General features: G+C 37.9%; 1 protein-coding gene across 3 annotated transcripts in view; it reads right to left on the bottom strand.

Moving 5' to 3' along the window:
• The window catches only part of ARHGAP24 (Rho GTPase activating protein 24), a 500,372-nt gene that overhangs the window by 17,641 nt on the left and 469,278 nt on the right, over nucleotides 1–13,453 (bottom strand). For all 3 annotated transcript variants that reach the window (XM_039250570.1, XM_039250571.1, XM_039250572.1), the window contains 2 exons: nucleotides 3,479–3,611; nucleotides 484–557 (listed from right to left, as the gene is read on the bottom strand). In XM_039250570.1, coding sequence (XP_039106501.1) covers nucleotides 484–557; nucleotides 3,479–3,611 — 207 coding nt within the window. The remainder of the gene's footprint in view (nucleotides 1–483; nucleotides 558–3,478; nucleotides 3,612–13,453) is intronic.

The raw sequence follows: 13,453 nt of genomic DNA, 5'->3' as shown, positions 1-13,453 counted from the left end.
TTCAATTTAAAATATAATTTAAATTTAAAAACAACTATGTGAAATGTGCGTTTTCAGTACTCTTTTACCTAGGAGGACACTCAGAAAGGATAAGAAGGCTTCATAAAGACTCATGAGAAACTGGACTCCTGCTAGAAAGTGGTAGAAACTGGACTCCCATGCAGGTCTTTCTCATACCAAGGGAGATGCTCATTCTCTTAAATAAAGGTACATGGAGCAGGTACAAACAACTTCGATGGAACTTCAAGTAACAGATCTTTAGTAAGTAGAAGTAAGACAGACTCAGAAACAATAAATTATAAAACAGAGCAATTTTCGTGGTCAAAGAAGCCTTGAGACCATCCTGTCAAACTTCTTAATTTTACAGAGGCCAACACCAGAGCTCAGAGCAGTCCAGTGATTTTATTCATTGTCAGAAGTAAATTAGTGTCAGGCTAACCATAGTCTTGCTCTGTCTAGTTTTGTCTTTAGGACCATTCTTACCTGCAAATATACTTCAGGAGGTTGTAATTGACCACAGGCAGACTCTTCACCTGCTTTGCTAATTCCTTAACACCCTGAGTAAAAAGAAATAGAGAATAAATGTTACGAAAGGGTTAGCCTTGCAATGAAAGCAAATACAAAACAAGGATGGGGCGCCCAGGTGGCTCAGTCTGTTGAGCGTCCGACTCTGGCTCAGGTCATGATCTCACGGTTCGTGGGTTCAAGCCCCCGCATTGGGCTCTGTGCTGACAGCTAGCTCAGAGCCTGGAGCCTGTCTTCGGATTCTGTATCTCCCTCTCCCTCTTTCTCTCTCTGATCCTCCTCTGCTCATGCGGTCTTACTCTGACTTTCAAAAATAAATAAAAAATATTTAAAAATTAAAAGAAAAATGAGGATATAGTTTTTTTTCATTAGTTTCACATATTATCAGTGAAGAATCCTGTCCTGAAAACTTGCCACGATTACACACAGCATTTCACAAATATTTTTAAAGATGGGGAAAAGTATTTCAAATATTTTCATAAGTACTATTTGCAGAGAAATAAATTTTAGTGAAGTCTTTTTACCATTCTTAATACTTGCTCACAAGTGATTGAAAAGGGAAGACTGCCTCATTAATAATAAGGCTATTTGGGAAGAAAGCAGCCTTAATGTAATGAGAGTTTTTCCCATTTCTGGGATGCCCCAAACATAGACAAACACGTGTCTACTGACAAATAAGTCTCTCAAGACGGGCCATGTCTAGGACACCCTGTTTGGGGTGGGATGGAAAATAAACAGTCTACTCTTTCTGGAAATTTCACAAAGGTATTAAGTGTTTTGGTTCTTCTCATTGTAAAACTTCTTCTAAAATGTAAATGTCCCAGAAAAGCTAATGGATAATGTGATCTAATCTGTTCTTCCTGAAAAAGGCCAGATGGTAAATATCTCAAGCTCTGTGGGACATATGGTCCCTGTCTCAACTACTCTACTCTCCTGTTGTGGTGCAAAAGCAGCCACAGACCATAGTACATAATACAGTGAAACTTCATTTATAAAAACAGGCAGCAGTTTCAACAAGAGTGCCAAGAAAATCCAGTGGAGGAAACAAAAGTCTTTCCAACAAATGGTTTGGAGACAACTGGATATCCATATGCCAAAGGACGAACTTGGACCTTTCCTCATATCATAAACAAAAAGTGACCCAATTTGGATCATAGACCTAAATGTAAGAGCGAAAGTTACAAAATATAGAAGAAAATATAGGCGTAAATCCTGGTGACCTTAGTTAAAGCATTCTTGGATGTGACATTAAAAGCACAAGTGACAAAAGAAAAATAGATAAACTGGACTTCGTCACAATTCAAAGGACCCCAGCAAAAAACTGAAGAGACAACGGATAGAATGGAAGAAATATTTGTAAATCACATATCTAATATGAGACTTGTAATCTAAACTATAAAGAGCTTTTGCAACCCAGTAATTATAAGACAAATAACCCAATTACAAATGGGAAAATTATTTGAATAGGGGGCTTTTCAAAGAAAATATGGGAGTAACCACTAAATATATGGAAAGATGTTTAACATCACTAACCATCAGGGAAATGCAACTCAAGCTCAATGAGATATCACTGTATGCACATTAGGACGGCTGTGATAAAAAAAGAGACATAATAACAAGTGTTGGCAAATATGTGGAGCAGCTGGAACCTGCACACTATTGTTGGTGGGAATTTAAAATGATGGAGACTCTTTAGCAAACATGGAGTTACATACAGTCCAGCAATTCTGCCTCCCAGATACATATGTCCATGCCAAACTTTGTACATGAATACGAACAGCACTATATTTTTTTTTTAAATTTAATGTTGATTTTAGAGACAGAGAGATACAGAGTATGAACAGAAGAAGAGCAGAGAGAGGGTGACACAGAATCTGAAGCAGGATTCAGGCTCTGAGCTGTCAGCACCAAGCCCAATGTACGGCCTGAACCCGCGAGCTGTGCGACTATGACCTGAGCTGAAGTCAGACACTCAACCAACTGAGCCACCCAGGTGCCCCTTCACAGCACCATTATTAGTAATAATGTCCATCAAACAACAGAAACAATGCATGTATTGCAACTGATGAATGAATAGATGAATAAATAAATAAAAGGCATGAAATAGTGTGTTTTAGTGTGGATGAACCTTGAAAACAGTGAAAGAAAGTGGTCACAGAAGACAATATAGTGGATGATTGATTCCATTTATATGAAATATTCAGAAGAGGCAAATCTATAGCTACAGAAAAGAGATTAGTAGTTGCCAAGAGCTGTCGAAGGTGGGGCCAGTTATGGAGTTTGTTATAGGATAATGAAAATGTTCTAAATATTCTAAAATTAGATTTTGATGGTGGTTGCACAACTCTTGAGAATACAGTTCACCCTTGAACAATGTGGGGGGTTAGGAACACTGACCACCCCTACACTCAAAATAGATGTATAACTATTGACTCCTTTAAAATTTAACTACTAATAGCCTTTTGTTGGCTGGAAGCCTTACTGATAAGTTAAGCAACTGATTAACAAATATTTTGTATGTTATATGTTTTATATAATGTATTCTTATAATAAAGTAAGCTAGAGGAGAGGAAATATTAAGAAAATCACAAGGAGGAAAAATACATTTAGAGTACTATACTGCAAAAATCCACGTGTAAGAGGACCCACGCAGTTCACACCCATATGGTTCAAAGGAAAGTTTGGCTTGATGTAGTACCTCAATTAACCATTTAGAGGAGCAAAGTGGGAAGGAGTGCTCACTTCATTTATTCAGCTGCACTCTTATTGTTGATAAAAGAAGGGATTAAAAATGGGACCTGTGTTATGTATGTAATATCTAAACATGTGTAATGTCAATAAATAGAATCCAAGGATTGGACAAAGGGAAATTTATAAATAAAAAGCTAAGAACATTGACCAAAAACACCAACAACAAATTAAGGCTTTTTTAGAAAGAAATACACCAACTTACAGCTTCCTCTTCCTTGCTGAGCAGTTTGGCACAGGACAAAAAATCTTCATACTTTGCATAAGGAATAACTGGTTCTGGAAGTTCTCGGAGATACAGTTTAAGAAGTGACGCCACTGTGTGTACATCTGTGTTGCTGCAGAGATAGAAGTGTGAAGATACTCTTTAGAGTAAACTTTATACCATCTGATATATTCTTTCATCAAATACACATCTAAGAGTCAGGATTCTATGAGTTGCCAATGAAGTCAGTAAATTCATCTTTCAAGAAGCACACACTTAGGTAATGCCTGTGAAATGCTACAACAGGTGGAGAGGAGATGGATCCGGAAGGACTCTCAGAAGCTTCGGTGTGGTTTGAAGATACTCAGAAGTTCGAGCACTTTTCGTTTGTGTGTACTTGATGCAGAAGTGTTAACTTTAGGGGCTCCTGGGTGGCTCGGTCTGTTAAGTGTCCAACTCTTGATTTCGGCTCAGCTCATGATCTCATGGTCATGATCGAGCCCTCTGTGGGGCTGCATGCTGATAACGTGGAGTTTCCCTCTCTCTTTGCCCCTCCTCCCTCTCAGAATAAATAAAAAATTTTAAAAGTGTTAAAACAATGCCAATATACCAGAGTCTAAATGAAATATAATACAATTTACAAAAAATAACAAATCCACCTATATATGCATGTATGTATTCAATGTCACAATTAATCACTTCTGAGGTTTAGTTTCATCATTTCTTATTCTTTAGAAGACATTGGTGACTGGTTATAGACATCAGAAGCTTAGTATGACATGTTATAAGTATTTAAGCAGGACTTATTTTGAAGGTGATTGATTTTCAGCATGATTTCATGTCTAATATTCTAAGATAGTTGGAAATCCTTAGAGTCTTCTAGAAAGAGAAGGAATGTACTACCAAAATAAACAATGAAAACACAACCTATCCTTTGTATAATATGCAAAATTTATTTTTATTCCCTGATAACTACCAGAGTGACAGGATAATTTCCTAAAAGATTAACTTATATTTTGTGCTATCTATCTCCATGTTAATCCATGAAGATGGAGAACAGTAAAGACAAAAATGGGTGGATTTTATTTACATTTATTTATTTAAAAATTTTTTTATAGTTTTTATTTATTTTTGAGACAGAGCACGAGTGGGGGAGGAGAAGAGAAAGAGAGGGAGACACAGAATCTGAAACAGGCTCCAGGCTCTGAGCTGTCCCCCAATGTAGGACTTGAACCCACGAATTTTGAGATCATGACCTGAGCTGGAGTCGAATGCTGAACCGACTGAGGCACCCAGGTGCCCCATATTTATTTATTTATTTAAATATTTATTTAGTTATTTTGGAGGGGAAGGGGCAAAGAAAGAGAGCGGGAGAGAGAGACTCCCAAGCTCACAAACTGTGATATGACTTGAACTAAATCAAGAGTTGGATACTTAACCAGCTGAGCCGCCCAGACACCCCTATTTTATTTTTTTTTATTTTGGGTTAGGGGGATAGGAGTGTAGCAAAGAAGAATTGGTAGGCAGGGAGTGAAACACCAATTGGCTCTGAGAAGTGGAAGATTGGTACTGAACAAGGTCAGGGATTCTGTAAGTAACTAGAATGAGCGGCTCACGTCTCACTCCCAGACCATGCTGCAGGAAGTAACCTGTCCCAGAGGGGTATTTCTTGAAGACTGGAACACAGTTGAATTTCCTGCCTCAGTGAATATTCTCATGCCCTAAGGGTGGCATGGAAGCAGAGTTCACATCACAGAACTACATCGGCTGGGACAATCAGCATCTTAGTTCTCAATTTTGAAATCAAATAGTTGCTTTCATCAGTTATTTACCACATGCCTGCTCTGTATTGAACATTATAGAAAACACAGTGGCTAGGACCCCAAAGGGTTAAAGAAAAAGATTATTCCAGTCTGCTCACAATTTATAATCTAGTGGGGACAGGGAATATTAAGTAGATAATAACATAAGTATATAATTGCAAAGTGTGGTGAGTGGTAATAAGGAAAAGTGTTGGGTGATATTTAATAACTAGAAAGGACTAATTAAGGTTGGAGGGCTTCTTTGAGGAAATGATGCATAGGCCACGGTGGAATAATTAACCAAGTGGGAGCAGAAGCACAAAAGAAGTCATTCCTTATTAAAGCAAGGCAGGTAAACAGAGCCCAAAGCAGGAGGGAAGGTCCTGTCCTTGAGTAGTTAACAAAAAAGCTAAGGGAGAGCCAAGTTCTAGGTGGGCCTGGGTGAGGTTTGCGAGTCAGCAGCATCCTCATGGAGTCTGGGTCTCTACATTCCCCCAAATCAGACGGGGTGAATCCGGAGCTTTTTCAGCCAGAGCGGGCATTTTGTCAACCTTCTTACAGATGTTAAAATAATGGAGGTGATCTGACAGGGCCTGTCTTAGATTACTTTGTTCTTTCATAATTAAATATGTTTTTCCTTTTAAAATTCTGAACTGGGCAGAGAAGGACAAATATCATATGTTTGCACGTATAGGAGGATTAGGAGGAACTTTACTGAGGATCAATTGGGAGAAGAAGGGNGGGAAATGGTGGGGGAAAGGGAGAGAGGCAAGCCATGAGAGACTCTTGAATGCTGACAAAAACTGAGGACTGATGGATGTGGGGGGAGGGGGGATGGGCATGGAGGAGGACACTTGTGGGGATGAGCACTGAGTGTTATGTGGAAACTAATTTGACAATAAACTATTTGTAAATAAATAAATAAAATTCTGAACTGATAAGCAATATAGAAGTCCACTCAAAGGCTAGTTAAGAAAACGAAAATCACATCTCTGGGACATCTTGAAAACTGTTCCTAACCTCATTAATTCCTCAAATTACTTTCTACAGAATTTTTTATTTTTTATTAAAAACATTTTTTTAATGTTTTATTTATTTTTAAGAGAGAGATTGACTGCGTGAGCAGGGAAGGGTCAGAGAGAGAGGGAGACACAGAATCCAAAGACAGGCTCCGGACTCAGCTAGCTGTCAGCACAAAGCCCGGCGTGGGGCTCAAACTCACAAACCATGAGATCATGACCTGCTCCGAAGTCAGATGCTCAACTGACTAAGCCACCCAGGCGCCCCTATACAGAATTTTTTAAAAAGAGTATCAATAGTATCAATGGTAAGACAAGGAAGACACTAGTTCCTTTGTTTTATGGAAAAAAACACTCTATTTCACGCATATCAAAGCCCTTCTGTGTTTCTCTTATTATGTAGTGAGGCACCTGACTTTTGAAGGTATAGCCATCAGCAGTAAGAAAATCACAACCTGCAGCAGAATATGCAGTGTAATCAACTATTACAATAAATGATTTGCATGCTTTGATTCCACTCTAATCCAACCCAACCCATGACTAGGTTGGATGTGCTGCCTTCAAAGACAATGACCATTTTGTTAGAATTCTAAGAAGGCACAAAGAAGAATAGAAAAATAAAATACAAAATAAGTATAACTACAATACATGAAGTATGTTATACATCATTTGCATGACTATTTAATAGAATATATACAAATATTTGTGAGATAAATGCAACAATAGATAAGACACATAATAGTAAATAAGATATATATTTAATGAGAAATCTGTTCTAGTGTTTCAGTGATGGACTTTGCATTACATTGACTCTCCCCAGTACACTGTTCTTCAGGGAACTTGCTATTTGTATTATTTTGCTTTTCATGAAGTTGAGCTGTAGTACTGAGGACATGTGAACACTAGATGGCACCATTGCAGAGTTAGCGTAATCAGATGGCACAAACATTGTGAAGGATGAAAGGCTGCAGAATCATTCTTCATCCACCAACAATTTTCTTAGCACAAGAGCTGCAGTAATGCTTCAAGAAGAGAAATATTTGAGCCATGAATCAAGGTAAGAGCTGTGTATGGGATGATGATTTTATTCCTTCCCTAAAGTTATACGTTACATTCACTTTGTAGCATTATAGTATACACCTACATATTGTTAGTTATACAGGAACAATGGAGAAAAATATGATCAAACACTTCTTTTTTTTTAAATTAACAAAGGGTTAAGGGTTTTCCTTAAGGATTAAAACTTAAATATATATTACCCTCTTTTGGGGGCCTTATCAAGCTTAGGTTATTTTGTGGAAATAGACACCTACATTTTCTTGGTGTTCTCATTTTTGCCTTTGTCCTTTCTTATTGAATGGAAGAAAACAATTGCTTCTGGGAAGACTTCAGCATGTGTTCTAGTTCACCTCAAGGGGCTCACAGTCCATCCGCCCCTCTGGCCAGAACACCAACAACTGCAACATGAAGTCTGGTGTTGGAAAAACCTCTTTATATATCTGCTGCACAAAATGGCAGCCATCTGCATCTCACTGTCCAGCCTATCTCTTACTGAAAACCCACAACTTTGCCTGTTTAATATGTGCTTCCTATGGACAGTCAAGTGAGTACATGCTAATATTATGTGCTAATTGCCCAATGTACGTAGGGGAACGTGCCATCTTTGTCTCAGAGAAACATATTTCAGATTTCATCAAAGTGAAGGGAAGTGACTGTACTGTGGCCAAACTCAATGTCCAATGGAGAATTAAGATACCTAATCTGCTTAACAACAGCAGCAGCAGCAGCAGCAGCGGCGTCGGCCCCACGTCTAGATCTGTCTCGCTCTATGTCAGGCCTTCACAGCAGTCCAGTGAGCAGCTCCTGTTACTAACCCTACTTTGGGCACTTGAACAGGGAACCACACTGGTATGAAATTCTTTCCGGCTAATCACTAAGATGTGAGAGGTTTTAAGGTCACGCTCTTTTGGTAGAAATTCAAGACTATTTGTTAATGTAAAATCATTATACAGACCTCAGGTCTCTTTCCCTCTTCTGGTGGTAGGATCTGTTTTCAGAAATTAAAATAAGTAATTATGCACATTCTGTCCAGTGATGCTGAGTACAGGAGCCAGAAGAGCAGGAGATGCCCTGTAGCATGCCCCTTCATTGATCAACATATGTTGATATGTTGTTTTGTTTTCATTTTATATTATACTTGGACCTTACTTTTGAGTCCTGCTTCCTCACTTATAGTCTTTTTACCAAACTTAAAGAGAGGATGTAATGAGGCTTTTAAGGATCAACCTAATTTTATAGTCTCATGTGTTGGTCATTCTGGAGTCCTTCTATCAGTAATAGTTCCTGAATACTTATGGTGGGCACGGCTTCATGCCACATGCTGGGTGAAACAAATGAACAACATAGATCCTTTTGTTCCCCATGGGCTTATACCACTTAACTAATCACCATCAATACTTTTCCACACCACAGTGTGCCTCATTTTGTTCTACTTTGTAACACCTCTTGTATATTCTAGCTGCTAAGTCCTTGTCAGGTGTGAGATTTTAACAATATTCTTTATAGTTCCTGGAAATCGCCTGCCGTATTTATAATCTATGTACAATATAGCCCTCTCACTAATCTGAACAGGGATAAAAGTAGTCTCACAACAATCCTTCCTTGCTCATCTTCTATCCCCACACCTTCCCCCCTGATAAACAGACTCTCATACCTGGATCAGTCCAAATGCTACAGTAATTACAAGTATAATGCTACACAGACAAACCTTGAAACTTGTAAGCCTCAAAATTAGAAATGGGAATTTTTCAGGGCACCTGGGTGGCTCAGTTGGTTAAGTGTTCAACTTTCGCTTAGGTCATGATCTTGTGGTTTGTGGATTCAAGCCCTGTGTAGGGGTCTGTGCTGACAGCTCGAAGCCTGGAGACTGCTTCAGATTCTGTGTCTCTCTGCCCTGACCCCACTCATCCGCTCGCTCTCACTCTCTCAAAAATAGGTAAACATTAAAATTTTTTTTTAAAAAAAAAAAGAAGTGGGAATTTTTCACTCTGGAAACTATGCAAGGAAAAAATATAATCTGTTGATTTCACTGCATAGAGTGAATTTCCAATGCACCCACATAGGAAATTATTAAAGAGGGGTGCCTGGGTGGCTCAGTCAGTTAAGCATCCGACTTCGGTTCAGGTCATGATCTCATAGTTCGTGGGTTTGAGCTCTGTGTCGGGTTCTGTGCTTACAGTCAGCTCAGAACCTGGAGCCTGTTTCGGATTCTGTGTCTCCCTCTCTCTCTGACCCTTCCCTGCTCATGCTGTCTCTCTCAGAAATTAAAAAAAAAAAAATTAAAGATATTATGTACATGCACATTGCAATACACATGCACACACACACAATGAGATGACCTAAAATTTGCTTGGGATTAAGAAAAAAAATAATGTCATATCCATTGAATCCCTGGGAAAACACATAAGAAACTGAAGGCATTCAACTGAAGTACCAAGGTGAACACTGCTGCCCAATTGCCTTCAACAACATGTTGTTCTTTCCACCAAGTTCACCATGGTATAGGAAAGCACATCTGAAGGTGGTAAGCAGCTTCAGACTAAACTAAATGTTTACAAGAAAAGTCTGATTCTGTTCAAACTTATTTTTTCTATTTACCTGTCAAAACGGGTCTACTTCTCAGCAGTGCCAAACTGGTCCTGTCATGGCTCATTGTTGTTGTGTCACCACTGAATTATATACAACAACAAGATGGTTGTACCCGTCTGGACTACACTGAATTAGTGCCTGTGCCAAACAAGCCTCCTGGTTTAAAAGCAATGATGATGGCAGAGAACTGCTTGATGGTTTCTACTATGGACTGAGCTGTGCCCCCTCCCTCATTCATATGCTGAAACCCTGACCTTCGATGTGATGGGATTTGCAGATGGAACCTTTGGAAGATGGGGTTAGATGAAGTTATGAGGATAGGACCTGGTTTGATGGGATTGGTGCCCTTCTAAGAAAAAATACCAGAGAGCTTGTTCCCCAGCCCCTTGTTCCCTTGCACATGTAAGGAAAAAGGCCACGTGAGCACAGGGTGAGAAGATAGCTGTCTACAAGGTGGAAAAGAGAGCCCTTATCAGAACCTGACCGAGCGGCCACCCTGATCTCAGATTTCCAGGCTCCAGAGCTGTGAGGAAATAAATTTCTGTTTTTAAGCCACCCAGTCCATGGTATTTTGTTTTGGCAGCCTGAGGTGACTAACAGAACTCTCAAATCTGCATCTTGTGAGCTTACCTATAAAATCATTAATAGTATTATTAGAGTACTAGGTAATGAAATGTCAGCAGAAAGTTAGAAATGTACTTGCAGATTATGTGACTTACAGAAATATTATCAAATAGATCAATGTGATATAGAAGAAAGTAATTCTCAATGTTGATTGCACATGAGAGTCACATGCAAAGTTTTTTGAAAATACCAATAATTGGGTCCTATATATGCTGTTACAATTGGTATGGTAGTGGGACTTTTAAAAAGCTCCTCAAATGATTCTCATGTGCTTCAAAGGTTGAGAAATATTAATACAGCACATGTATTTGAGGTAGAAGACTTCTAAGGAAAGTAGGCAGTTCTGATATGGAATGGTCACAAGGACACAAGTTTAAATCTGGCCACTCTCTTACACACTGGAGCCTACTAGTTGTGCATGTGTCTGTCCAGTGTTCCTGATGGAAGACAGGTGGGAGAAATGTTGGTCAGGAGACACTGGTAAACCAAATTGTCACATCGACCTTTCCTCTCCTACTTCTAGAATTATTTATGTGTATAGACGTATGTGTGTATAGACTCTTCCCTACAGTGATAGCTAAACACATATAAAGAATATCTGATGGTTTGATATACAACCAATATAACACACACATGAGCACCTGCATGCATGCACACATATGCGCCCCCACACACTTACATGTATATAAGACACACAAAGTAACAAATAAAATACTCCATTGTGTAGCTCTAGGAAGAGATTCCTTTGGACAGTATGAGTTTGGTGATTCCAAAAAATAGACCCCTCAAACAGAAAGTAGCTCTATCCTCAAACTGGAAAAAAAATAAGGGATATTTATTTGTTTGTTATTTCTGATAATATTTCCCTTAGGTAAGTCTCTCATTTTATTATTATTATTATTTATTACTATTATTATTATTTATTAGCCGCCTCATGCTCCTCCTCCTTATCTGGCCATCATTCTTTACCAGTCAACTCCCCAGTTTTTCTTCCTCTGCTGGCCTCTAAGTGCTATTTTCCTAGACCTTATGCACACTCTCTAAGTTCAGCTATCACTTTTCCACAGTGACTACAAAGTATACTTTACCATTTAATTCATAGTTGTTCCCTTTTATACTTTGAACTTCATGTAAACACAGTTGGATAAAAACAACAAAAACCTTGGCAATAAAAGTAATCTTCCTTTACCATTTTCTCAACCATGGATGCATCACCAGTCATACAAATAAGCAAGAAACCTAGAAGTCAGACAAAATTTTGCTCTTTCTGAGACCCAAAATCTGACCGTAGTTAGTGATTCTGACTGAACTGCACAGTAGAATCCCTGAGAAAGTCATAAAAAATATTGGATTCTCTATATTCTGCTGTAAAATCTTATGAATCAATTCCCTCTTCAGTAGTCTCATGGGCACTGCTCAAGTTCAGTTCATATCACTCACGTCCATTAACGTAACTGCACATGAGCTCATTTTTCTATTGCAAGCCTGTCTTCCTATGTACACTTAGAGGTGGTAATCATTAGTAGCAAATAAATATCAATGACAAATAAAATGCCTTTTATATAGCTTTTGAATACTATGTTTGAATACAAAGGGCAAATGTATAAGCATATATAGACAAATATATATATATATGTCACAAAGAAACATATACACTTAATAAAGTAGTCACAGTTGTCAACATTTAGTTAGTTTCGGGTGAGAGCATTGATTCACCTTTAAATAGCTAATGTATCCTAGTAAATTAAAGCAAATTCTTATATTAAGGAAAGAAAATAAAATCTGCCTTTTTCCATTACAGTACCAAGATCCTTTCATTGGAGAAGAAAAGCTAGTGGGATTGAGGCGTTTATAAGGTTGATGTAGAATATTCAGAAAAGTTTCCTTAAAGCAGTATTATATTAGTATAACTTTTTTTTTTAACAGATTACCTTGTATGTACGCACGCATTTACTTCCAACAACAACAAATGGAAACCTTAAGTTGCTAGTAGTAAAGTTCTCAAGATCTAATGCACAACATACTGAATATAGATAATAATACCACTTAATAAACTTCAAAGTTGCTAACAGTATTGATCTTAATTGTCTCACCACAAGAAGAGCATAATTATGTGACCTGATGGGGGTGTCAGCTAACACTTTGGTGGTAATCATATTGCTATATATAGATGTATCGAACCAACACATTGTATATCTTAAATTTTTACAATGGTATAAGTCAATTATGTCTCAATAAATATAAATAAATTAATTTAAAAAGAACATAAATGTCAGCTACAAAATTAATCAACATGGCTATTAAAATGAGTTAATATGTTCCTTCAAGTTTGGTGATTTGGGAGCTAAGTATCAATGTTATATATTAATTTACCTTAAAAGCAATATTCAAATGCACATGGTACATTCTTGTATTATAAATGACAATAATATTGTCCAAACTATTTTTTAAGTTTATTTATTTTGAGAGAGAGAAAGAGAGAAAGAGAGTGAGAGAGAGTGCATGAGTGGGGTAGGGGCAAAGAGAGAGGTGAGAAAATTCCAGGCAGGCTCCATGCTGACATGGTGCAGAGCCAGATGCGGGGCTTGAACTAACGAACTGTGAGATGATGACCTGACCAAAATCAAGAGTCAGATGCTTAACCGACTGAGCCACCCAGTCACCCCAATATTGTTCAAACTCTTAAGAGCCAAGTTATTAAACATTTTTCCAAAATTTTTTTCTATATAAATTAAATCTGAAGTCAATGAAGCTACAAGATTCTCTTATTAAACTGAGATACTACTGATATCAATAATGTATATAATTGCTTAGAAAAAGTATTGACCTAAAGAATTCTTTGAAAGTCACCAAAGATAAAGAGATTAGAGATAGCCTGTTTA

This window comes from Hyaena hyaena, unplaced genomic scaffold (genome assembly GCF_003009895.1).
Source record: "Hyaena hyaena isolate Hyena2069 unplaced genomic scaffold, ASM300989v1 scaffold_373, whole genome shotgun sequence".
Lineage (NCBI taxonomy): Eukaryota > Metazoa > Chordata > Mammalia > Carnivora > Hyaenidae > Hyaena > Hyaena hyaena.
Note: the sequence above shows the minus strand (reverse complement) of the source record. Positions and strands in the feature narration are given on the sequence as shown.